The sequence below is a fragment of the Manis pentadactyla genome, chromosome 8, assembly GCF_030020395.1.
Source record: "Manis pentadactyla isolate mManPen7 chromosome 8, mManPen7.hap1, whole genome shotgun sequence".
Taxonomy (NCBI): Eukaryota; Metazoa; Chordata; class Mammalia; order Pholidota; family Manidae; genus Manis; species Manis pentadactyla.
In genome coordinates, this window is record NC_080026.1 from 110,279,400 (window position 1) to 110,305,886 (window position 26,487).

The following is a 26,487-nucleotide window of genomic DNA, read 5'->3' on the forward strand; positions in this document are numbered from 1 at the left end:
TTTGCAACTACATTAGAAAACAAAGTGCCACATAGAAAGTTTCACTTTGGCAGGCAGAGCTGAGAACCACAGCAGAGAGCTACCTGTTCAGGCCATACTACTGCCTGGGGGAAGAGGTAATCCTGGGGGGCAAGAGCACCTATTTAGCTAGGATCTGTCAAAGGTCCATTGTTCCTGCCATCAGGGAGGCTCCTTGGAGCTTATTACCAAAAGAAGGGGAGTAGGGCCTGTTTAACTCACCATGAAAATCAGCAGAAACAAAACTACAGACATACACAATAACCTTCCCCTTGGGCCCCTTGATTTATGCTTAAAGTCAAGAATAGTTGACAGCATTTCACTTCCCCTTTGTTAAGACAAACCCAATGAAACCACTTAATTTAAAGGCTTTTTATTAGGAACCAGGGGAACGAGCTGCTTATCCCTCCAGAACAGGCTACAGCAGGTCATCAGGCCCAGGATGGGAAGAGGCTGTCCAAGGTGCTGGGGTGCGCTTTGCTGCTTGCTGAGGGCCTGGAAGGAAAGGTTGTGGCCATGGTGGGCAGCAGCAACTGGTGTTAGCCAAAACGCCAACAGCCTGGGAAGAGCCCTCTACCTTCTTTCCAACTCCACACAAGGCTGGAACGTGCCAGAAGACAGAATGTGGCTGGAGTGGGCGTGCACAGCAGTGCTGATGGAAGCCCTGCCTCCAGGCAGCTCCACTTCACTTGCCGGCTCTCCACTCTTCTTGCCGTTTAGTGATGAAGTATTTGAAGAACTCATACACAGACCATGCGATGGCTGTGGAGGGGATCTGGTAAATGACTCTAGCCTGCACCCCTCGGAAGTAGGCGGTCACCCCACCTACTTGATACACCGTCCTGAAGGCACTGGCCATGCCTGTGATGTGTCCTATAACATTTGAGTTCAAAGCCAGGGACTCCTGGGTGTTGAGAAGTGTTTTGCAAACGTCCAGTGGGGTGGTGGCAGCGGCAGCTACAGCTCCTGCACAGGCTCCAGAGAGGACGTGGGAGCTGGGGTTGTACCGTCTCTGGGGGTTAAAGTGCTCCTGCAGGAACTCATAGGTCATGAAGTGGATGGCTTGGAAGGGAACATTCATGGTTAGCTGGGTGGTGTAGCTGCGGTAAAAGGCCCCGGCTCCTTCGTTCTGCCACACAGCCCGTACACAGTCTGTCACCCGGTGGTACGGCGAGTTGAACATCTGCATCCTCTGCTTGACCACTGGTGGTGCCATCAGCAAGGAAATGGTGACAGCAATCAACCGGTGAACAAGACCGTCCGGAGTCAGAGTCCCAAGTCAGTGGATCAACCAATGGAATGGAGAAAGAAAAAAGTACGAGTGAGCTGTCAGTTAGCCTGAGAAGTTATGGTGGCCCTTTTCTGAGAGGAGCTGGTAGGAGAGAGCTGATAAAGGGCCAGGAAATAATGGACCCACTTCCACTTCACGCCAATTAATACCTGTGATCTCTCTCTAGATTTGTTGATGTACCTACCTATGACTATCATCTTACCCTTGCATGACTCAGCAAGCATAATTAATATAGAGCCCTAGCAATTCTAATCCTCAGGTACACACAGCAGCCAACTTACAACATGATGGTTATCCTCTTACAGGAGGAGGAGGTTTACCAACAAGAAACAAAATTCTCATTCAGGAGTGTGGCTTTAGTTTCCAGACATCCCCTACCCCCTCGGGTACTAACCCCGAGTGAGCTCTGTGTCTTCAGCTTAGCCCTGGCCCTTCCTGCCATGGCCCCGCAGAGGTGAAGATCTGGAACCTAAGGAACTATGCAACCGTGCTACCCCTTTGCATGGGTCTGGGTGCCTCACTCTTCAGCTGAAAAGCCAAGATCCAAGCAGCAGTGTGGGGACAGAGCTCTACAATGTACCCTTTCATTCCTATCTCTGCTATTTTCATTCCAACAGGAAAGACAGTATTTTTAAGTCAAAATCTGTCTCCAGTCTTGCTAAGTTTTCAGATGAGTTCAAATCCATTACAATGGGATTTCCAAGAAGATCCAGCACAAGTACATCTTTTTCTAAGAAAGCCCCAAAGATGAATTTAATCTCAAGTGTGCTTTCTTTCTAAGGGGCTCCTCCTGAGTACTGACAACATGGAGGGAGCGCCCTCTAGCGGTAAGACAAGTAACATGGAGGGATTTCCCACCAAAACTGAGGGGCTGCTCCCTGGCTTTCTTCTGCAAACCAAATATAAAGGAAAAGTCCAGAAATACAGGTGCAGCTGCCACGGAGGGAAAGGTTGGGGACGCATTACCTTCCACTGGATTCATGGTTGCATCATGCAGTAACGTTGCTACACATCCGGCTGCACCTGCAAAGGAGAAAACAACTGCCACATGTAAGGCCTGGAGGGTGATGGATTCGCTGAGGCCCAGAGTGGAGCAGAGTGGCTGTGCTAACCCACAGCAGGGAGAGGGACTGTTAAAAGCCAGTTCAGAAGACGGGAACTCACTGCTCCTAAACTCCCGTTCTGAGAAATGAAGATATTTGTTCCCACCGACTTAGGTCAGCAATCTATGCTCATGTTTATGACAGAAGGCCAGGAAGAGTCTAGGAAAACAGCCCAGATTTTATCAATAAAGATGGTTCTGAGTATAGATGCAGTTCATGCCCCAGAGAGGAGGCAGAGACACTGCAGCTAAGGGATGCCAGCCTATGAAGTGCCTCCAAAGGAGGGAGAGCATGCAGGGCAAGTGGTCAGATCTTCACCTCAGAATCTCACCTTCTATCCTGCTGCCCAACCCATCTCCAAATCCTAACATCTGTCCATCTAGACCTTTCCTTCAGGTCCTAAACTACTGTACCCTCCACCTTCTCTCCACACTCAATTTGGTTGTCAGACAATCCTGAATCTCCAGGACGCTATCCCTTCCCTTCCACACAACTTCCAGCCCTCTGCTTTCTCCGTACAGAAGTCCCTCGGCCCCATTCACTTGTTGAGGCCTTGTCATGTCCTTAATGACACAAACTGCCTCTGGCCCTGAAAAGGTGAGGCGAGAAGCTGAGGCTCCATTAACGTCTTCCTTGGGCAGCAGGGCCACCTCCAATCCTGCCTGAGGACCAGGGCACCCCTCCCCCCACCAGTTATCCAGAATTATACAACGGGGGTAGTCCACTCTGGGTCTCCATATTACCAGGGCATTAGAAGTTGATGCCAGGGAGAAGATGAGAGGAAAGAGTCGAGCTGGTAGGTAAGGGAAGATATTGTAACCCTTTGTTGAGGTGTCCCAAAGGAGGGGTGGGGTCGAAGCAGCCCGTTGTCTGAGAACATCAGGTTTGGAAGGCCCTCCCCTGTAATCTGGCCTACCCCAGCCCAAAGCTTCAGCGTCAAACCATGCTGAGACCGGAAAGCACTGACAGCAGCAAAGCCCAGAGAGTTGGGGAAGTGGGGGAACCAGCACAGGAAGGCTCAATACCATTGGCAATATGGCTATTGCCCCCAGGGTGGATTACATCACTCAATGTCTTTTTTAACTTTTCGTAGCAGGCAAAATAGAGGGCATGGGCAGGCCCTGCGCCTGTTGCTGTGACGTTCAGCCCCCGCATGGGCCTCCATAAGCCCTCTGTTCTTATAATCCTCCAGAGGGCTTCCAACACATTGTGATAGCGGGCAGCTGGGTCGGGCTGTAGGCTCTGCATCCGGGTCTGAAATTACAGAAAGGAGAAATGTGATGTCATGTCAGTGATGCCAATTTCTCACCCCAGCTCAGCCCTCTGGTTTTGGACAGTGGGCAGACCTTCTACATGGAATCATGCTAATGTGCAGAAGTGATACTGGCATCCAGTTTGACTTCCTTCCATGTCTATATCCAATCTTCCCAAGCCTGGGACTTACTTTCTTTTTTTTCCTAGTCATCTATGACCCTAAGGGTGGAACACCATTATTTTATCTGAAAATATCACCCTTGGTAAGTGTCCTTGGACTCCAAAATGATTCATGACCCCAGCAACAAACATCAAGACTGTGTTTCAGAAGTTACTTTTATGCCTTAGTAAACTCAGGCTAAGAGTTCTTTACAAATGGATTCTGAAGTCAGCTATTTACTGTCTACAAAATACTTGATGCATGATTTCTGAAAACTGATCCTGAGCCTGCGTCCTCACCACACACTACCCTGACTAATGAGATGACAGCTCATCCTTTGTCATCTCGATGATGATCTGAACTTTTCAGGCTATTTGCCATTGGCAGCTGGGTCTGTAAGTTAAAGTCTTGGTAGAAGTAGCATTCCTAATAGAGACTGCTCTAATTTCCTAGGAAAGAAAGTAGAGCCTGAAACTGCAAAGGTGGAAACCAACCTAAGCTCTAAAACTGAAGGGGCTTCCAGATTTCTAGTCTAAACTGACTAAATCCCAAAATTGGCATCAGTGAATAAAATTAGTCTCAGAAGAACATAACCTGTGGAATCTCCAGGGGATTCAATGATTGGAACAAAAGTATATGGGTAGACACTTTGTACGATGTTCCTTGACTAAGTTTTACTGATTTGGGAAATTAATTTTATTGGAAACACATCCCCAAATCTCAGGCCTCTGAAGGGTGTTTCTCCCAATGAAGATCTCTTTTCTATTGATCCATTTCAAGGTTAAGGTAGCATGGAAACTAACAGCCAATATAAAGCCAACGTCCACTGCCTGAACCACTGTAGGCAGGCACTCAAGATTTTTTGCTTAATGAATGACAGAATGAATCTTAGCTATGTCTGCACCACTTCAGAAAGTAACAAGTTGGATCCAAAAGACAAGAAAATAACAAGTGTTGATAAGGTTGTGGAGAAAAGGGAACACTCCTACACTGTTAATGGGAGTTGTAAATTGGTGCAGCCACTGTGGAAAGCAGTATGGAGGTTCCTCAAAAAGCTAAAAATAGAAATACCATATGGCCCAGTAATTCCACTTCTAGGAATTTACCCACAGAAAACAAAACCTCTGATTCAGAAAGACATATGCACCCCTATGCTTATCACCACATTATTTACAATAGCCAAGATATGGAAGCAACCTAAGTGTGCATCAATAGGTGAATGGATAAAGATGATGTGGTACATATGCACAATAGAGTATTATTCCATCATTAAAAATAAAAAGAAATCCTGCCATTTGTGACATGGATGTACCTACAGGGTATGACATTAAGTGAAATAAGCCAGGTGGAGAAAGACAAATACCATATGATTTCACATATTTGTGAATCTAAAAACAAAACAACCAAAATGAACAAAATAGCAGTAGACTCATAGACACTGAGAAGTGGTCACCATGAGGGAGGGGTTGGGAGGGTGAGGGGGATAAAGGAACACAAAAATTCTCAATCATAATATAAGTTGGTCGAGAGGATGGTAGTACAGCACGGAGAATACAGGCAATGACTCTGTAACACCTTCCAGTGTTGACAGAGAGTAACTACAGTAGTCGGGGTGAGGATTTAATAATGTGGGTTAACTGCAGAACCACTGGGTTTTATACAGCAAACCAATATAAGATTGTATATTAACAATACTTCAATAAAAAATAAATAACAAGCAGGCCATTAGTGAGCAAATGGGGCAACTAACACTAAAGTACAGTTTAAATTCCTACTTTATTCCAATCATGGATTCAATCTGGACTTAAAAGCTTGAACCTTCCTATTGGCCATCTGGAATCCAACAGTAATGCCTCTTCTCAAAAGCATGGGAGAAAAGAAACTAACCAGATTAGCAGATCTTAGTTAGCTGTAAGCAATCCACATTCCTCTAGATTTTCTCCTGCCTGCTACCAACAAAAAACTGGAAGCTTAAAAAGTTGATTACTGGAAGTACAATCGGAAATACATAGTATCACCTTTCACAATCTGACACATTCTTTTCCACTTCTCAACAGCACCCCCCCCAAAAAAACCCAAAAAAAACCCCCTGTATTTCCAATAAAGGATGGGCTTATTGATCTATCACCTCACCTGGGGGTACAATATTCAACAGAGGAGTTATTAAGACTACAGTCTTTGTTGACTATGGCTGCTAATAAAGATAAACCGGGCCCAATGGCTTAACAACTACATGTTTCTGCAGGTTTGCTGGAAACTTGGATCCTGTATAGGAAGAATTCCTAAGCTGCACTGCTCTGCTGAAGCCAATGGCTGTGTGGGCAACCAGTCTTGAAAAGGTTTGGCCTCAGAGGCCTGAAGCCCTTCACCCACAAGAGAAACTGAGACTGTAAGTCATTCTGAACATTTTACACACATGTCTAAATCTAATTCAAAATTCTAACTCAATGGAAATACTCCCTATGAAGAGGAGCCAGGCGTACGCTATGCCGAATAAAAAATGAATATGGCATCCCAAATTTGTGGGCCAATAAATCTCTTTTGGAAGAAGATGAAATCTCTTAATAAGAATTTATGAATAGCCTTCAATAAAAAAAAAAATCACTGCCTGGCTTCTCTGAAGAAAAGCCAAACAAATAGGGGGTTAAGTGTTAAGTGGTTTTGGTAAAAAAAAAAAAAAAAACACAAGCCCCATTTGGGGCTGCTCATAGGGCTCTTGCAGGGATTCAAAGAATTAAAGCACGTAAAAGCCACTGGTAATTTGTGAGGTGCTAGAAATGTAAGGCTTTTTACTCTCTTCAAATGAGTCTCAGAAATATTAGTTCATACCTTAGAATTTATAGATCACAGCAGTGTGGTAAGTCTGTTTTTTGTCAGTCATTTCACAATATGCATGGGCAACAAACTGGTCCTTAGCAGCTGATAAATCAGGTTTAATTTTGTAGTTTTTGTTTTAATTTTAAAGCTTCTCTAGAGAGTGAAAACTGGATCACTGTCTAACCCTATACACAAAAGTAAATTCGAAATGGATCAAAGACCTGCATGTAAGTCATGAAACCATAAAACTCTTAGAAAAAAAACAGGCAAAAATCTCTTGGGACATAAACATGAACAACTTCTTCATGAACATATCTCCCCAGGCAAGGGAAACAAAAGCAAAAATGAACAACTGGGACTGTATCAAGCTGAAAGGCTTCTGTACAGCAAAGGACACCATCAATAGAACAAGAAGGCATCCTACAGTATGGGAGAATATATTCATAAATGACGTATCTGATAAAGGGTTGACATCTAAAATATATAAAGAGCTCACACATCTCAACAAACAAAAAGCAAATAATCCAATTAAAAAATGGGCAGAGGAGCTGAACAGACAGTTCTCCAAAGAAGAAATTCAGATGGCCAACAGGCACACGAAAAGATGCTCCACATCACTAGTCATCAGAGAAATGCAAATTAAAACCACAATGAGATATCACCTCACACCAGTAAGAATCGCCACCATCCAAAAGACAAACAACAACAAATGTTGGCGAGGTTGCAGAGAAAGGGGAACCCTCCTACACTGCTGGTGGGAATGTAAATTAGATTCAATCATTATGGAAAGCAGTATGGAGGTTCCTCAAAAAACTCAAAATAGAAATACCATTTGACCCAGGAATTCTACTCATAGGAATCTACCCTAAGAATGCAGCAGCCCAGTTTGAAAAACACATATGCACCCCTATGTTTATCACAGCACTACTTACAATAGCCAAGAAATGGAAGCAACCCAAGTGTCCATCAGTAGATGAATGGATAAAGATGTGGTATATATACACAATGGAATATTATTCAGCCATAAGAAGAAAACAAATCCTACCTTTTGCAACAACATGGATGGAGCTACAGGGTATTATGCTCAGTGAAAGAAGCCAGGCAGAAAAAGACAAGAATCAAATGATTTCATTCATCTGTGGAGTCTAAGAACAAAGCAAAAACTGAAGGAACAAAATAGCAGAATCACAGAACCCAAGAATGGACTAACAGTTACCAAGGGGAAAAGGACTGGGGAGGGTGGGTGGGGAGGGAGGGATAAAGGGGCATTACGATTAGTACACATAATTTAGTGGGGGGGCATGGGGAGGGCTGTACAACACAGAGAAGTAGTGATTCTATAAGCATCTTACTACGCTGATGGACAGTGACTTTAATGGGGTATGTGGTGGGGACTTGATGATGGGGGGAGTCTAGCAACCATAATGTTGCTCATGTAATTGTAAATTAATGATACCAAAATAAAAAAAATAATTTTAAAGCTTCTCTGTGGCTATAATGATTTATATGACCAGCTATTAATCTGAAGATCGTTTAGGAATGAGCACTATTGTGAAATTCTGTGCCTTGCTTCATTCTGGAAATCTTTTTGGAGGCTGTATGCAAGGCTTGGGTGTCACAGACTGGGTCCAAATCATTCTGCTGCCACTTAAACTTGCCTCCTTTTCTTCCTCTGTAAAATAATGATACTGGTGTCTACGTCATGAGGTTGTTTCTATAATTAAATGAATAAATGTACATAAGGCACATCAGACAGTGCTGTCATTTACTGAATACATATTATTTATTAGATGCAAGAAAATCAAATAAGCCAGTGTTTCCATTTCCTAACCTTTCATGGTGAATATGTATAATCATTTATATCTGGAGTTTGGAAAGATTATTTCCTTTTGCTCTTTCCTTCTTTAATTTATGACATAAGTAGATTATTTGCTTCACCACTAGAGTCTAAAAGCAGCACCTTGGTGACAGGTGGGTACTTAGCCAGATGATTTTGAGAGTTCTGACTTCTTTGGACTGCATAGCCTATCCTTAGAGATAAAGTCTGGTGCTTGCCTCGGGTCCAGATAACAAAAATGGATTTATTTGGGCTCCCAAACCTCCCTATTATGACCATGGAAATAGCTGGCTGAATAACTAAGGCCTAGCAAGGCTATGTGGTTGTCCCATGGTCACTACCAAGGACATTTTAAGTCGACTTGACCCTGGTAAATGGTTGAGGGTGCACAGCCTTGCATGCCAAGAGGCAATGTCAGCTTCCATTTGCAAACACTGTGGTTGCCCTTTAGACTCCAACACAGATAGCTGTCCATGGTCTGGGGGTACAGTTGGGCTGCTCTTCCTCTCCACCACCACTTAGGGTAAAACAGAAAGAAGAGCTGCCTAAGGACAAGTGAACTGAGAAGTCCTTTCTTAAAGAAGAGATTTGAATTTTGCTTTCTTGTCTGTACAACAGTGTTTAACATCCTGTTTAACAGTGACATTAAATCCTACTAGTTCCTCCCTCCAGTCATTTAAATTCCTGTGTTAATGGCAAAGGAAAATGATTCTTCTAAAATAAGCTTTTGTTTTTTAAGACTCCTGAGCATTTTTTCCTCCAGATCCAATAATTATTTCTTTAATGTAGGGCTTTGAGGCATGACTGTAATGTTGTATAACTAATTTTTTAAAAACAGAATTCCAAAGCTTATGTAAACGACTAAGAACTGGTTTTCAAAATAGTTACCTTGGTAGGTGAGAAGGGACTTACTCCAGCAACGCTGGGGTTATGCAAAACATTTCTGGAACTCCTCTTTCAGTTCTCAGTGAGTATGTAACTCTCGGTAATTAATAAGTCTCCTTGCTTTCTGATTCAACCTTATCTTTGACCCCAATCAGTATTACCCATATTGATCTCCCACTTTATCAGCCATACAGGCATATCTTGTTTCATTGCACTTTGCTTTATTGCACTTCACAGATATTGCACTTTTTATCATTTGAAGGTTTGTGGCAACACTTTGTTGAGCAAGCCTATTGGTGCCGTTTTTCCAAAGCATTCATTCAGTTTGTGTCTTTGTGTCACATTTTGGTAATTCATGCAGTATTACAAACTTTTCCATTATTATTATATTTGTTATGGTGATCTGTGAACAGTGTTTATGACTCACTCAAAGCTGACGATGGTTGGCATTTTTTGGCAGTGAAGTATTTTTTAATTAAAGTATGCACATAGTTTTTTTAGACATAATGCTATTGCACAGCTAACAGACTCCTGTATAATGTAAACGTAACTTTTACATGCACTTGAAAACCAAAAACATTGACTCATTTTATTGCAGTGGTCTGGAACCAGCCCTGTAAGATCTCTAGGTATGCCTGTATTTAATACTCAATGGTCTCAGTTACTAAAAAATCAACTCCACCTTGTCACAAGACAAAGATCTGCCCCCTTAAAGGATATGCACCTAAATATTCTAGAGGCACTTCTAACAGAGAAATTTCTAAAATGTTTACAGTAACAATAGCATTATTTAAATATATGGAGTAAAGAGACAGCCTCCCAAGGTAATAGGGCAACACTTAAATTGGTAAGTTGTAGTAATATTTCTAAGTCAGTTTCATTATTACATTGTATTTTTCAAGTCATTAAGTAATTTTCATTGCTCTCCTTGATCTAGTTTTCATTTGATACCCATCCTGAAATAGAGTACCCCATACCCTGATCTCTACTCACAATCCAAGTGTAGTGAGGTTACTTTGCAGTTAGATCATATTAACTTTTGGATATAGATATAGCACTAACAACTCCCAGCCATTCAACCTGCCCTGTGTTACATAAATGTCTGAAACTTTACTTGTACTTGTCCATTTTACATTTCAATACTGTTAAGAGTATTAACCATCTTCTCCCATGGATTTACTATTTATTTCTATTCCTCCCAATTGACAGGGGTATTTAAAATTCTAATATCCATTTTAGCTAAGTGCATGTACCAATTCAATGGATATGGACCCGGGTATGAGTTAGCTTGCAATGTGCTAGCTTACCACTTTCCCCCTTTCCTCATCCACATTACTAATGAAAGCACAAACTAATGGTATGAGGATATTCTTGACTATTACCTGTAACATGTAAAGGAGGCAAGAGCCTCTGTCCTTATAGTTATTGCAACAGTCCTCCTGAATATACATCTCACTTAATTTGGCCCTCACTTTTAGTGGCTTCTACCTTTACTAGTGCACAAGAACTGTAAGGAACAATCTGTTTCCTGCTTCACCTAGCTTTCTTCAGAAGCACCTGACCTCTGTACCACCAGCTTGGTTGTGGATGCAGTTTTTCTTTCACATAAACCATGCCCTTGTGTTGATCCCATTTCATTTTCTTCACACTTACATCTACTTTCCAATATTGTCACGCTTCCCTTCTAGGCAACTTTTCCCTTTTTGTCAACTTCAGGTGGTCAAAGCAATACCCTAATAGTTCCATCTCTCCTTTGGGGGCTGATATACTCCCTGCATACACACAATCCTAGTCCCAGCTCAATTTTCATGTGCAGGAAATAGGTGGGGTATCACAGTTGCTGCAGAGAAACCGAAACCTTTCCTAAACATGGTTTTTCCCATATTATTTCCAGTCTAGAACTCTGAATTTTGACTGCACAGTGATTTCCAATTACTCGAGGGTTAAAATTTAGTAAGTCAGTCCTTCATATAGCTGAGCTATCCCAGATTCTGGCCCTGCCTGTCTCCTTTAAGGGAAGACACAGCAAGGAGCTTGTAAAAAGCCTGCAGCCAAAGAACCTATCAAGCCATTAAGATCCTATTCAGGGTCTGATTCATTACAGTAGACTTCGTCTTAATCAAATTAGTAGTACTTACCTGTTCCCATCCCATCCCACCTTACCCTATTCCTGTTTAGTCCCAGCTGGGATGCTGGGCTTTGGCTGACCGGCTTTCTTTAGAGAGACCAGATTCAGATCTCACTGACGGTTAGAAATGGGTCCTGATTTTTGACTGGGATCAGTTCCCAGCCGGGACCTTGAATTCATGAAGTGTGGGTCGAATCACCATGTGATAGTGGCAGGAGCCAGGAAGGAACCCATGTGAGCTCCGGCTCTCATCCGGGATCCTGGATCCTCTGGGTCAGGTAAGCCCCAGGTCGGGTTCGAAGCCGGTCCAGGTCTCACCTTGACGCAATCGATGGGATACATCACGCAGTGCTCCAGGATTCCTGCCACGGCACCCGCCACCATGTGCGTCGTGACAGTAGCTCCAGCTGGCAGCGCCTCGTAGTCCGGGCCGGAGTCCGGATCGTGCCGTACCGGGGGCCTGCAGGCCCCGGCCTCCCCGCCGCCGGCCCCCCGGCCCACGCCCCGCTGCAGCCACCCGTCCAGCAGCGCAGACTCCCCGGGGCTCCGCCCCGGCCCAGCCGCCGGCCCCCCCGCCACACCGCCAGCACCCCGCCCTTCCAGCTCCATCCACCCGGGCCAGCTGCGGCACCCACCCCCGCCGCCGCTGCCGTTGCCGCCGCCGCCACCGCCCCCCAGCCCCGTGGTGTCCGCCTCAGGCGCGGCCCAGAGAGCCCGGGGCCTCCGGCTCCCGCTTGGCCCGGTGGACACGCCCCTTAACTAGCCATTGGTGCAGCCGCTAGGTTAGCCCCGCCCTTTTAAAAACGTAAGAAAAATATGTTTGTGTTATTAGTGATCTCAGCTGTCATTCCTCCGCCCCACGGCTTGCTACCGCTTAGGTCCCACCCCTTCCCCTTTGATCTTGGAAGCTTCTTGTTTATTGACCACTGATTGGCCGATATACAAGATGAACCCGCCCCCCGACTTTTCTGGAGGGCGGGAGAAACTTAAGGCTGAACTTTAATAGGTTCAACCTCTCTTGATACTTTGACTGCGGCCATTGGCCCGCACCACGTCCGGATCTGATTGGCTGCAGCTCGAGAGCGAAGCGCCCAGGGGCAATAGAGGCCGGGGTTGGGTCCCTGACTGGCGCCTGTGGAGCGGCTGGCGGGATCGTGGCAGGGGGGAGCGGGGGGGGTGCCGGTGCCAGTCTTCAAGGTCAAAGAGCGGATGGGTGCCGTTAGGACCCCGCGCTCGAGTGCCCGCCCCAGATCCCGAGACGTGGGTCGCGGGCGGGCGGTGGGTCCTGATCCGAGAGCTCTGCTCACGCGGAATCTCGGGCGGCGTGAGGCGGAGCTGGCCAGGGCCGGGCATCCCCTGGCGCAGCCCGCGGGCCTGTCCGGGAAGCTGTTGCGACATGCGGGCGGCGGCCAGTTAAACTCTGGTCGGGTCTGGAACGCTGTCCCCTTAGGTCGCGCGCGAGCTGACTCCTGAGGGCCCGGTGCTCCTCAGGCCCCAGCGCCGCTCACTGGGCTTGCACCCGAAGTCGCCCAGTAAACCCCGCAGTTGTTGAATGAGTGAGTTCTCAGGGGGCCCGCTGTCGCTGGGCCCCGTGTCAGGCGAGAGCTGGAGGCGGGGAAGAGAGATGTGTCGAAATGGGACCGGATTATTCAGAGATGACGACAGGTGGAGAGGCCGGACTGGAGGCAGCTGCCCGAACAGCAGGGCGAGTACAGCAACTATGGGGGATCTCGAACGCAGTTTTTCCCTGAACTGAAGCGCTGACTAGCCCCACTGTCCGGTGGTGAATGCCTTTTGTGATAAGATCCCTCTTCCTCCCAGGCGGGTGGACTTAGAGTCTGAGAGGAGCGCTCACTAGCTAAGGAACAATGCCGGCTATTCCCAGCCTCAAGGACCACCTCCTGGGCCGTGACGCTGCACCGGAGCTATGCTAAGGCTGCAGGCTCCGTTCGGGCTTCTTCAGTCTCCCTTCACTGGAGCGTGTTTGCACAAGCCTCCCCACTGTTTACAGCTTGGTCTTGACTACCTTTTTCCTGAGATGATACAGTTGTGAAATTTTCCATCTGTTTATTATAATTTTTCCTTAGTTAAGAGGTTTTTTTTCTCAAAAGTGTAGCCCCTTCTCTGGACCTCTGGTTTTTTGTTTAACCGTTTTAAACTCATTCTGTTCCTCTAAAGCAATGGTTATTAACCTTTGGGTATCAGTCTTTTGGAAAATAACGAAGCAACAAATCTCCCCATCACCTCCTCCCTCCATGCACACGCACAGTTTTACACACAATTTCTGCGTTTGCAGAGCCCCTAGAGGTGACTCATGGGCCCGTTAGGGGCCCGTTAACTTAAGGTTAAGAACCCCTCCTCTACAGTATGTTAACCTTTCTCTTTTCTAGCTCATTTCCCTTGAGAAAGGAATAGGTCTCACAAAAAGAAACCCAGTCAATTCTGCTGCAGTACTAATAACCTTAACAGCCAAACTACTCCAGTAATGACCTATACCTGCTATGTCGTTTCCCTAAGCCCTACCTTTTTACTCCTTTATTCAATTGTTTCCTAATCCAGTGGTCTTTTTCTTATTCCCATTTTTCTTGACAAAGAGGTAACACTTTCTCCCCATTGACCATTCCCTCACTGAAATTTTTTCCTACCTTCAGGAACCACTCTATTCAACCTTTTAGACTTCTCAATCTTACAACTTCTCTCCCCACTGAGGGGGAACATTCCTAAACGTTTAATGCTTCTTGTTCATCTTTAATGCCCTAGAGAAATTTACTATTCCCAGTCTGTTTTCATCATTGGGGCCCCATCCTTATTTATCTTATTGCATACTTTTTAACTGAAATTTCCATGTGAACGTTCAGTAAATTTTGAGGACCAGTTCTGTTCCTGTCACTGTACTTGAAGCTGGTGATACAGAACAGAGTCCACACTTTCAAAGAGCTTAATTTCTATTGGGATGAGAGGGATAGACAAAAATATCACTTAGTTCTAGGTACTATTCTGATAAGTGAAATAGGGAAGTATGATAAAGTGTGACTGGGTGGCTACATTTGTATGACCAGGAAAAGCTTTTCTGAGGAGATACCCCTATGGAAAGTTCTGAATGACAGGCAAGAGCTCATGATGGATGCAGAGAAAAGCATTTCAAAAGAAACAGTAGGTACAACAAGGTGGAACAAGGTTGGTGTATGAAGGAGCAGAAAGAAGATCAATGTGGTGGGAGCATTGTGAGTGACAAGGGAAGTGGTACAAGATTAGGTTGGAAAGACAGGCAGAGTATTTTGGGCTGAATAGGGTAAATAACCACCTTAATTTCTGACTCAGCATGGCCATTCCAAACTCAGCATTTCTACTCCCCATCTCAACCAATTCCTCCAAATTTTTTCTACCCAATCAGACTCCAAAGCTAGAAGTCTTCCTTGACTACTTCAAAATAATTATTTTTAAATATTGATTTTGTTCACACTCTCCTTTTCCTTTACATTGATATATACTCTCAGGATCTGATCACCTTCCATCTAAATTGTAATAACCTTTCAAAGGCATCCCCTACATCTGGGATCCCCTGGCTTCACCAGTTATTTTGGTTCGTCTCCTTCCAGGTGCATGGTGGGATTGTTCTTCCCACTTCCTTGAAGGTGGACAGGGCCGTGGATTTGCTTTGACCAGTGAAGTGTGAGAGAGGCATGAGAGGCACACATGAACTTTCCCTGCCTTGTGACTGGTGATGTTCAGATGGTGGAGGCACCATCAGCTTGAGGCCCTGGTGAGATGATAAAGCAGGGTTACCTACTTGACACCCCCTTCCTCCCAGGTGGACTTTAAGCACAAGAAAGAAAGAAATCTTTGTTGTTTAAAGGCACAGATTTTTAGAATGATTCCATACCATAGCATAATCTAGCCCAGTGTTTCTCAGACTTAATGTGACAATTAACGTCACCTGAAGAATTTGTTAAACTGCAGCTCTCAGTTGTATAGGTCTGGGCAGGGGCTGAAAGTCTGCATTTCTGCAAGTTCCCAGGCGATGCTAATGCTCTTAGACCCTGGCCCAACCTGAACAGCAAGAACCTTACCTGTGCTGACTGATACACCCCTCCTGACACATCTACACACTATCCTATTATCTCATCAGCACTTAAACCTTCCTAAAAAACAAATCAGCAAGCAAACAACTTTATGTACTTTATAAATATCTTGTATAAATCCTCAATACCTTCCTACACCTGCAGCTCCTCAGGTGTAGAATCTTACATTCTTACAGGGCAATTATTTTCCACATTCTCCCTTCTATCCTGTCATTTTCTACATATAGGAGACCCCTAGTTGTCTCAATATCAAGTCTCATTTTCTTTTGTAATAGAAACCCCAAGTTTTAGCTTGAGCACAAGGCTTCCCAGCTGAAGTCCATTTTCTCCCCAGCTGTCCTTGTAGCTAGTATTGGCTGTGTGACTAAGTTCTAGCTAGTGGGTTGTGAGTGTCAATGTGAAATACCTGGGTGCTGCCTTTAAAAGGAATGATTAAGTCCAGTTTGAGTATTTTCCTCACTTTCTCCCTTCTTGTCATCTATAATACAGACACACAAGGTGGCAACCATTTTTGGCCATGAGGACAAGGCCTGTACCTTAGCAGGTGGCAGAGCAAAAGGTAGAAGAATCCTGCTGCTTTCTGGGTAACAGTAGTACCTCTGAACTATTCATGTTCTGGTACATGAAAAAACTCACTTAAGCAGAGCTGTTAGTCTGAATCTCTTGTCACAGCAGCTGATTTATATCCTGGCACACTTCCCTCCCTAGAATGCATTTCTCCCTTTGTTCTTATCAAAATTCTGATTCTTGAAGATCTAAAACAGCCCCACTCCTTCCAGCTTACATTACCCTCTTTCCCTGAACTGCCACCTTACATGACCAGGCATGAGGTATGAGAATAATACAGAAGGAGATCGATTCTAGCAGCATGTGAAATAAAATGCATGAAAATGAGACAAATTTCTTTATAGTCACTTAAAGAAAAATTGATTCCTAAATTGTTAAGAATAGACAGTAAGAGCTGTGGGAGTTCAGAGATAAGGCAGTGAGGACTGAAGAGATAAGATACCATTATATATTTTAGCAGTTCCAAACTGAAAAATGTGTACGGGAAGAATTTCTACGGGGTATGTGGGGAACGGTCCTAGGGAATCATCTTCCTACTCCTCATATTTCTGCATCTTTCCTAAAACTCATTTTCCTGAGAAAGTTGAGGCAGTTCTTTCCTTCTTCCCAATTCTCAGTCTGTCCTGCCACCTTACAAAAGAAAAGTGTGCCTTCACCCATCCTTTCTCTTGCTATACTTCATTGCACTGTGTAACTCCCAGGGGAAAATATTTTCCCAGCTTGGGGCAAAATACCTTTGAACCAAAATCAGTCAGAAAGTGGGAGAAACTCTTTCATTGCTTACAAGCAGTCCACTTCTGCTCGCTGTTGTTATCCCTGCGACCCAGCTGAAGAAAAGGGGGTCCCACCCAGCCTCTCAGGTCCAGATTGCCCTCATTCGTCCTTGTAATTACCTACTGATATGGAGATGACCTACTTCTCTCCACCCCTTGGAAACACCTATTGGTACGGAGATGCACTAAGGCCAAGTGAGAGATTCTGTAAATATTGCAACTTTACCCACACCCTGGCACATAAAAATCTCCAGGCAGTCAAGCAATCCTGCTGTTAGGAACAGGATTCAATCAAAAGAACAACTGTAGACTTCATGTCTTCTTCTGACTTACATATATTTTTGTTAGGGTAAAAAATAGCTTTAGGAATCCATATTTTGGTCCTAGTGGGATATTTGATGCATGTATATACTGTACAGTGGAGCAGTGGGTTTTTTATTTCCATCATGTATTCCAACCCCTATTATCGAATACATTGTTTCTAAGGGAGATTCCCCAAGCAAAAAGAGAATAATTCAATATTAAAGGGAGTGGTAGTGCCTTATTTCATTCAGGCAACACAGTCATGGCAAGGCCTGTGTCTTATCAATTCATCTTGGGACTAGGATATTCAAAAGAGTTATAAAAATGCGTGTTAGGAAGTAATGTGCTACAAAGTGCAATGCTCCCTCTCTTGTCAGAAACAAGAAAGAGCTAAGTGACAATCTTCATTTACTCATGTCTCAGCTTTGGTCTCAATTTTTTATTTTGCATTATTTCCAGAAGTATAGGGAAAGCACATGTTTGCTTTTCACAGATCAACATCATGCCTTCAAGTAAAAGGAAACATGTCAAAAGTAAATTTGTATTTTATATTTTCTTTAATATTCAGGCTTGCAGTGAAAACATTATCATCTTCCTTTGTCAATAGATTATTGGCTATACCACTTCACACCCACTAGAATGGCTATAAACAAAAACACAAATACATGTTGGTAAGGATGTGGAGAATTGGAATCTCATACATTGCTGGTGGGAATGTAAAATGGTTCAGCTGCTGTGGAAAACAGTTTGGCAGTTCCTTAAAACATTAAACAGTTACCATATGACCCAGCAGTTCCTCCTAGGTATATACCGATCAACTGGAAGCAATACATGTACATGCCGGTTCAGGGCAGCACTTTTCATAATAGGCAAAAGACAGTGCAAATGTTCATCACCAGGAGAATGGAATAACATTGTATGTATCCATGCAATGACTACAACTGAGCTGTAAAAAGGAGTGACGGGCTGATATATGCTACATGTGAATGAACCTGGGAAACATATTACATGAAAAGCCACACATGATTCCACGTAGAGGAAATACCCAGAAGAGGTGGCTCTATAGAACTAGAAAGCAGATTGGTGGTTACCAGGGACAGTGACAGGGGTGGGAGTGGGGGAGATGGAGGCAACTGCTTAAGGGGCACAGGGTTTCCTTTTGGGGTGGTGAAATGTTTGGGAGCTAGGTGGTGGTGGTCGCTGCACAACACTGGATGCACTAAATACCACTGAACTGTTTACTTTAAAATGATTAATTTTGTGGTATGTGACTTTCACCTCAATTTAAAATAGGAAAGACTGGCTAGCACCCAACAGATGAGCTGAATAAGCCAGTCATTATACAATGCCTAGGTTGCCTCACATCAACTTGAAGAAAATCTGCTATGGACAAAAATGGAAGATCTGAAAGTGACTAGTAACAAACACAAAGTTTCTCTTTAATTGACAAAAGTGTTTTAAAATTATATTGTGGTGGTTGCACAATCCTGTGAATATACTAAAAACCATTAAAAACTGGGTGAATTTTATAGTATATAAATTATATTTCTATAAAGTTCTTTTTAAAAAAAATAAAAGTTCTATTTGGGATATGTTGACGGGTATCTACTTTTGGAACATCAGTTTCATCATCCTTTAAGCAATAAACTGCTTCCCTTTGCACGTCTTTCTTTTGAGAGGGGGTTGTTAATGCAATAACACCATTAAAAAAAAAAACTCCCAAAAGATCTTATTTCTAAAAGTAAAAAGATAAAACAGAAAATTACTAATTTTGACCTAAGAAACAATGTTATCTCTAACTCACTAGCAAAAATCCAGAAGAATTACTTTAGCTTCTCCAGTTCTCAACTAGTAAAACAGACATAGGGAAAAAATATTTGATATGATAAATCCTGTATTCTTATTTGGACATGAATGTTATAGCAAGTCATTTCCTCCCATCTTCTATACATTTCTATCATATCCTTGTGACCTTGACAGAAACATGTTGTGAATTCTATGAATACTGCCCCCCCAAAATGTAATTTTTACATGGGAGCATGTAACCTTGGCACCTACTAGCTATATGTTACCTTCTCGTCTTTTTTGCTGTTTATTCCTGCAAAATGGATAAAACTGCACTCTTAAAAGCATCTACTTATTCATCTGGTAAGACAATATTCCCAGAATGTAATTTAAAATATGTCCTGCAACACCTGAATAGGATTGGGGGATTAGATGGTAGTAAGGTATCACTGATAATTTCCTGGCTTTGATGACTGTATGATGGTAAAGAAGGAGAATGTCTCTGATGTAGGACATAGGCACTAAAGTATTTGGGGATGGTGGGGTATTAGGATGGCAACTTTCAAATAGTTCAGATAAAACAGTTCTTTGTGCTGTACTTACAGCCCTTTTTTGGTAACTTTGAGATTGTTTCCGAATAAATACATTAAATTAAAACAAAACAAAAAAATATATATAATGCCCTGAACTTGAGGAAACCATTTCATTTAATTAGAATTAATATCTCCTGGCAACAAGTTCTTTTAATTCTGTCAAATATATAATTTTAAACTAATTGTTTGAATCTTGAAGAGAAATTACAAACCTTTTTTTTACTATGCCTATTTCTGCCTATCTGTAATGTTTTCTAATGCACTTTAACATGACCTAAATAACTGAATCAGGTGTTTATTCACAATTAAGAAAAATCATGAAACATACCTGGTTTTATGGAGTTTTTAGCTCCAAAACCAAAATGCATCTAAATGAAAGAGAACAAGAAAAATTCAGTCACTTGATAAGCCTTTTTTGATGTTATTTCCAGAAATTTGAGAAAGTGATTACTCAAATGAGTAACACATCCTTTTGCAAATGAGAGGGTTTCTAATCCTTTAACAAAAGATGGGAAAATTACGACAGATTTGGCAAAACTCCACTTATTTATGGTTATATTGATTTCATGACCCAATTTGATCATTATTTCCCTGGTCTCCCTGACTTGATCAGTTATAGCATCACTTGTGTCAGGTCCTCTACTTTGTAGAGCTTAGTAGTTATAATTTTGCATGTGTTCATAAAAGTATTTCATTAATGTCTATATCATCAATAGATGGTAAGCCCCATCAGGGCAGGAAGCATCCTTTTTACTCTTTTCCTCCCCTCATACCATTCTAATTTCAGAATAGCAAAGCACTTGAAGCACTATAAGTACTTGGTAAACTTTATTTGAATAAATACATTATGAATTAGACACTCATGGATCTTGGGACTAGGCTGCTGTTTCTCTCCTTAGATGGTGACAGTGATTCATCTTGTGTTTCCCAGTTTCATCATCCCCTCCCCACAACCCAAGGCCTAACAGTCCTGGGTGTCCTGCAGCTGTAACCAGAGACACAACCCAACAGGATGCCAACAAAACTCATCCCTTTCCTAATTTTGGCCTTAATTTTGGGAAGCACTCTTGGAAGCAATAGGCCCTGCTGTGAGTTCAGGAGCCAGGACTGGACAGAGGGCCCTTACCACTACTTTGTAAGAATTTATTAAACAATAGGGATCCTACAGATTAGTTTCTTCTCCTTTCTTTCCTTCCTTGCTTTCTCACCAGTGGTTCTCACATCACCCAGGGGAGCTCGTTAGACACGCGTATTTCTAGGCCCTCTCCTAGACCTATCCAATCATATCTCTGGGAGTGAGGCATGGGAATCTGCATTTTACAAGCAGGTTATTCTGACATAGGTGGTCCTTGGATCACACTTTGGGAACCACTGCTTTGCTGTCACCACACTAGTTCCAAACATCCAAGTGGTGCTTGTTTCATAGGCTAAAATCATAGTCTCAGCAGGGGCAAGAAAACTTAATAGTACTGCTAGTTCATGTATTCTTTCAAATGCCATTTGCCAGGTCCTGAACTAGGTGCTGGATATAATGATGAGCAAAGCTAGACACGGTCTCTTCTCTGGTGGGGCTGAGGGAACACAGGCATTAACGAGAGAGCCACAGAGGTATTATTACAACTAGGATGTGTGCTATGAAGGAAAAGCCCATGACAAAAGCCTATGTTAGGAGGAGTTGACTTTGTGTAGGGAGTTATATCACACAGGGAAAGTGACATTTGAAATAAGATCTTTAGGAGAGTTAGTTAAGTGAAGTCAGGTAGGGAGAGCGGTAGAAGGAGTAAGTGAGGCAGGACTATCTATCTGGGCAAGGAGAACATCATATTGCAAAGTCCTGTAATGGGAGGATTAGGCTACTGTGTTGGGGCAGGGAAAGCAGAGTTTAAGATGAGGCCTCGGACATAAATAAGGGCCAGATCTTACAAACAATTGGATCTCATTGTGGAATTTTAAGTTGAAGTTAGACAACATGGTCAATTTTGCATTTTGAAAAGGTCACTTTGGCTGCTGTGGAGAAAGACTGAGGGCAGCAACCCTAGCAGTTGGGTCATTATCTTGTTTTTTGGATAAGAAAAATGAGCTTTAACCAGCATAACTTCCTCAAGGTCACACAGCTAGTGAGTGGTGAAACCAGGTTACAAACACTCTTCTGCCTGACTCCAGAGTGTAACTTTAACCACAGTCTGCTGTCTCTCTAGATCTATGTCATAGACCACCAAATTAGTTAATTAAAATGATTTTTCAAAAAGGAAGAAAGCAACAGCCTTATCCCTGACTCATCCTGACTTTATGTTGGTCAAGACTCCTTGTGCGAAAATGAGAATGGGGACAGTAGCATAGGGGACAAAGCATTGAACCTTGACATGACCTTACCTGTAAAATGGTATTAATAAGAGCATGTACTTGTTGGATTGAGGATTCATTCAGAAAAAGAATATTAAGTTCTCACTATACTATCAGGCATATAGTTAGAACTCAACAAATATTGATTATTACTATTATTATTACTACTATCTATTTTTCCTTTAAAACTGTCCATCTATTCATCACAGAAATCAGTGGCATCATGTTACTTAACTGCCAAGCAAGAAACCAAGATGACTGTGACTAGCTGCTGTCCTTCAGTTACTGCTTGGCCAGATATCTCACAAGTAAGCCTTCTCTTCTTCTGACGATAATATCCTTACTTCAGGTCCAGTCCATGTGTGACTTCATTTATTTATGAGCTTTGTATCATAGAGTAGATACTTTTAAGGTTTACTATTAAATTTAATTTGAATATTTTAATGTTAATTAATTTTGTTTATTTTATTTTATTAAAATAAAAATAATTTTCAAAGTTATATTTCAATATTTCCTTAAGTAAAGTGGCTAGAATGATAAACTTGCCTTGCATATTATCAAATAATGTAATGGTCTGTTGTCCTTGACATACAAAGAAGATGAACTGCAGCAGGGGATGAGGCTTGGGTTATTTATGTAAGTAGATAGGTATTTGAATGCTTTGTGGTACTGAATACTTTGTAAGTATGGGATGCAACTAGCCAGAGTTATGGAGGCAGCAAACATTATCAACAATAAAAACAAAAATATCATCATTAACAAAAAAAACCATGGCAGCTGTTGTGGGCCTCCCACGAACCTTGAATCCTGGATTATCTGTGTGATTTTCCTGGCTGTTCTCCAGGTCCCATCCCCATTTTTTCACTCCTTTTTACTAGAGGCACATCCCTGGCTCTCTTATCTGGTCTTCTGCCTTACCCACTACTCAATTCTTCATTACCTCTTTTTTAATCTTTCCTCTTTATCCCTTAGTCTTTATTGCCTTTACAGCTTATTCATTATAATTAGCATATAAAAACCAGGCATTTATGTTAACTGCGCCAAAGAGATAATCAGATATTTTAGGAAGTGGAAAGTTACCCTTACAGGGACAAAGGTAAACTGTTCCACCTTTGGATTTCATTTCCTCCCTTGGAGAGGTTCTTATTGGGCTTCTGTTGTATGTGTACCCAGATATTCAACATGTCAGTGCTACTATCTGAAATTTCCCTGACCAGCCTTGGGGACTGTGGTGATTTTCCAGTATGTCTGCAAATTTTTTGATACTTCTCCCTTCAAAAGGTGGTGCCTAATTGTCCTCCCCTTGAATATAGGCTAGGAGTCAGTGATCTACTTTCAACAAATAATATGTGGCAGAAGTGAAGACTGTGACTTCTGAGACTACATCATAAAAAGGACAGAGCTTCCGCCTGGTACTCTCTCTCTCTCTGTCTCTCTCAGATCACTTTCGGAAAAGCCAGCTATCAGGTGAATGAAGACACTCAAGCATCCCTGGGATATTCCCATGTGAAAAGGAACTGAGGCCTCCCACCAACAGCTAGCCCCAACTTGCTAGCCATGCAAGTATGGCATCTTAGAATTATATCCTTTAGTCCCAGTTAAGACTTGAGGTGACTGTAATCACAGATGACATCTTAGTTGTAACCTCATGACAGACCCTGAGCCAAGCTGTTCCCAAAATCTTGACCCATGGAAACTGTGAGAGATAATGCTTAGTGTAGCTTTAAGCCACCAATTTTGGGGTAATTTGTTATGCATCTCTAGACAAATAATACAGGGACTCATTCATGGGCTATTCCCTTCAATCTTGTCTGCCACCACCTTGCATGGGTCCCTCCTCTTTTCTTTCATCTTTTTTTCTTTTATCTACCAGGGCTCCCCAAGCCCAGTCTCTAGAGGAAATGTTCAATATTCCTGTATTTTATTATGCAGAGTAACTTAAGTCCTCTTGGTTGAAACCTCTCCCATCTAGACTAAGCCCAGGAGATCCCACCTCCCCTGACCAAACATACCCATTCAGGACCAAAACCTAGCTATTCTGTTGTAGGGAAAATGCAAGTTCCATGGCCAGGATTCATCTGATCCTACTCTGGCCCATTGTGTCATGCAATGATGTAATGCTTAGCCTACTGCGCAGATGCATATTTGTATATCCCTTGGCAATAAGTCATTACTGCTGGTATTGCTACAAAAAGAGGTTCACTGGTGCTAAGAGCAGAGCCTATAGAAGAGAGCAAGAGATCAGGGGAGAGGGGAGCAGAGGCTAGAGACAAAAGCCTGGAGCAGGGGCAGAGGCGGATGGGATTCTTGTGCTTGACCTACAGCCAAGAGACTAACGCTTGATATAAGCCCCTTTTTCACCCAATGTTCCGTTCCTTTCCATTGTCGTTATTCAGTCTCACTGAATCCAGAGAGAACTTGCTGGTACCTGAAACTCTCCGGCAAGACATTTGGCATAGTCAGCAGGATTTGCTGCAGATGGAAAAATGGCACAAGCTGCCTTCATGAGAGGGGTACTTCAGGGGGCTGCCCCTATGGATGGATGACACCTGGGTATCCCCCGAGTGGACATATGGTCATAGGTAGCTTGCCTCCTAGAGGAGTGGGTCCCTCCCCAGGGCATAGGGAGGTGGAGGTGATGCCTGAGGGAATAGAGGCAGCCCTCTGCAAAATGGGGAATTCCTTAAAGAAACAGAGTGTCCGTGAGGTGGCGGGAACCATGGTTTGGCTATTTCTCACAGTGTTAAAAAAGGCCATAAAGGAGAAGGATGTACTCCTGTGAGAAGCATGAGAATCATGAGAAGAGGCACCACAAGAATGCAAGCTGTGAGGTACCATGGAGGAGGTAAAAAATTTGCTGATGACTGAGAGGGCATCACTGTGAAGTGCTGGAGGGGGTAAAGGATGTAATGGTAGCACAAGAGGAAGCAGCCTGAGAATGCAGGCTGTCAAGGGCTGTTGGGAGGTAAAGGATGGAGTGGTGCTGTCACCTCTGGAAATGGTGAAGATACATCAGACAGTGATGAGGGGGTGGCCATGGTGCTGGAGGCGCCAACTGCTACTCTATTGAAATGCTGTCCAGTAGTAAAGAAAATAAAGATGCAGCAACCGAGGGTTCCTCAGGGACAGGTACAGCCCCCTCCCCAGGTCATGGAGCACTCCATGCTCTGCCTCTGTACTCAGGCAGAGCTGGTGGATTTGGGCATCCAATCTTGGCAGAAACCCTGGAAGTCCATGTCAGCCTGGCTCCTGCACCTTTGGGATGTAGGGGTGGATGGTATTATTCTGTCTGGGTTAGAAATGGAAAGCTGCCTGCCCTGACAACTCATCCATCCTACCCTGTGGCCGCAATTACAAAATGCATACCAGACGCCAGGGAACCACTCTCTCCTTGATTGGCTCATGGCCACACTTCACAATTATGGCCCAATCTGGGTGATTTACCATCTTCCCCCACTAGATGGCAGATTTGTGCTGAGCTTCAACAGGTGTTATGGGAATTGGGCATGAAAAATGCCATTTATAACCCAGGAAATCATGGCCCAGACAAGGAGCTGTTTACCTTAGGGACGAGGGGTACAGTGCTTCAGACAGCTCCCCTGTCCCTCTTTGGGCCCTTAGTGGCCATTCTTGCTCCTCAATTAGGCAACCATAAATGAGGTTACCCATACTGTAGCAGATTTGGGAGCAGTGGAAGCTATGGGGGTGTGGAATGGAGTGCAGTCCGCTACTGAGAGGAAGAGTTTAAAGGGCCCCATGAAGGTCATGAGAACCCAGAAATAGGTTTATTTAATAAAGGCAGGAGCAGATAAGAGAAATTGGATGTAAAGTTAAATAAAATCTTAATGGAGAAGTAGCAACAATTCAATCTGAGCAGTGGTTTCAGCAGTTGGCTAAGGCATGGACTAAGAAATGGAAGCCTGAGACAAAGCCACAAGTCGGGACTGTGTGTCTGTAGGACTTCCTGCTGGAGAGTGAGCTGATCCCACCCAGACCCTCACAGGAAGACAACTGGGTGATACGGTTTGACTGAGGGGAGGGTCAAGGCACCCTCCTTGGGGGACCAGAGGCCACCTGTTGAAATATCAATTGATTGGTCCCCATTGAATATCCAATGTGTCCTGGCTCTGGTGGACACAGGAGCTGAATGCTCACTGATTTATGGCAACCCTGAGTGTTTGCCTGGGATCCCTGCTGTTATAGATGGATATGGGGGTAAGGCTATTAGAGTGAAACAAGCCTGAATCCCATTGGGATGGGGTCTCTAATACTGTGTATGCTGATTCTCTTACAGACAAATGTGGCATTATTGCAAGAGGTTTGGGCCTTTTAGGTTACTGGAGAGTGTTTATGCAGAAGTAATATCAAGCACAATGGCTTAGAGGTGAGAAAAGGCATATTTATGAGAACTGTACTTCTGTCAGAGTATAGGTAGGAATACCTAGTGGGGCCCTTGGAAGATGTTGGGGGCTAGATCAATCAGGCATTATAAGCCACTTGTATCAGTTAGGAGACTACAGGTAACAGAATCCCCTGATTCAACTGACT

At 43.4% G+C, this 26,487-nt stretch overlaps 1 protein-coding gene across 2 annotated transcripts; it reads right to left on the reverse strand.

Annotated features, from left to right (window-relative positions):
* Positions 1–375: 375 nt before the first annotated feature.
* Positions 376–12,147, reverse strand: SLC25A28 (solute carrier family 25 member 28). 2 transcript variants are annotated; one of them, XM_036886456.2, is made up of 4 exons: positions 11,812–12,120; positions 3,438–3,666; positions 2,276–2,332; positions 376–1,221 (listed from the first exon to the last, which is right to left on the reverse strand). In XM_036886456.2, the coding sequence occupies exons 1-4, from the start codon at positions 12,100–12,102 to the stop codon at positions 704–706; spliced, it is 1,095 nt and encodes a 364-aa protein (XP_036742351.1). In that variant the 5' UTR covers positions 12,103–12,120; the 3' UTR covers positions 376–703. The 2 variants fall into 2 exon arrangements, with proteins under 2 accessions (XP_036742351.1, XP_057362188.1); XM_057506205.1 differs by lacking the exons at positions 3,438–3,666; positions 11,812–12,120 and adding an exon at positions 12,129–12,147.
* Positions 12,148–26,487: the final 14,340 nt, after the last annotated feature.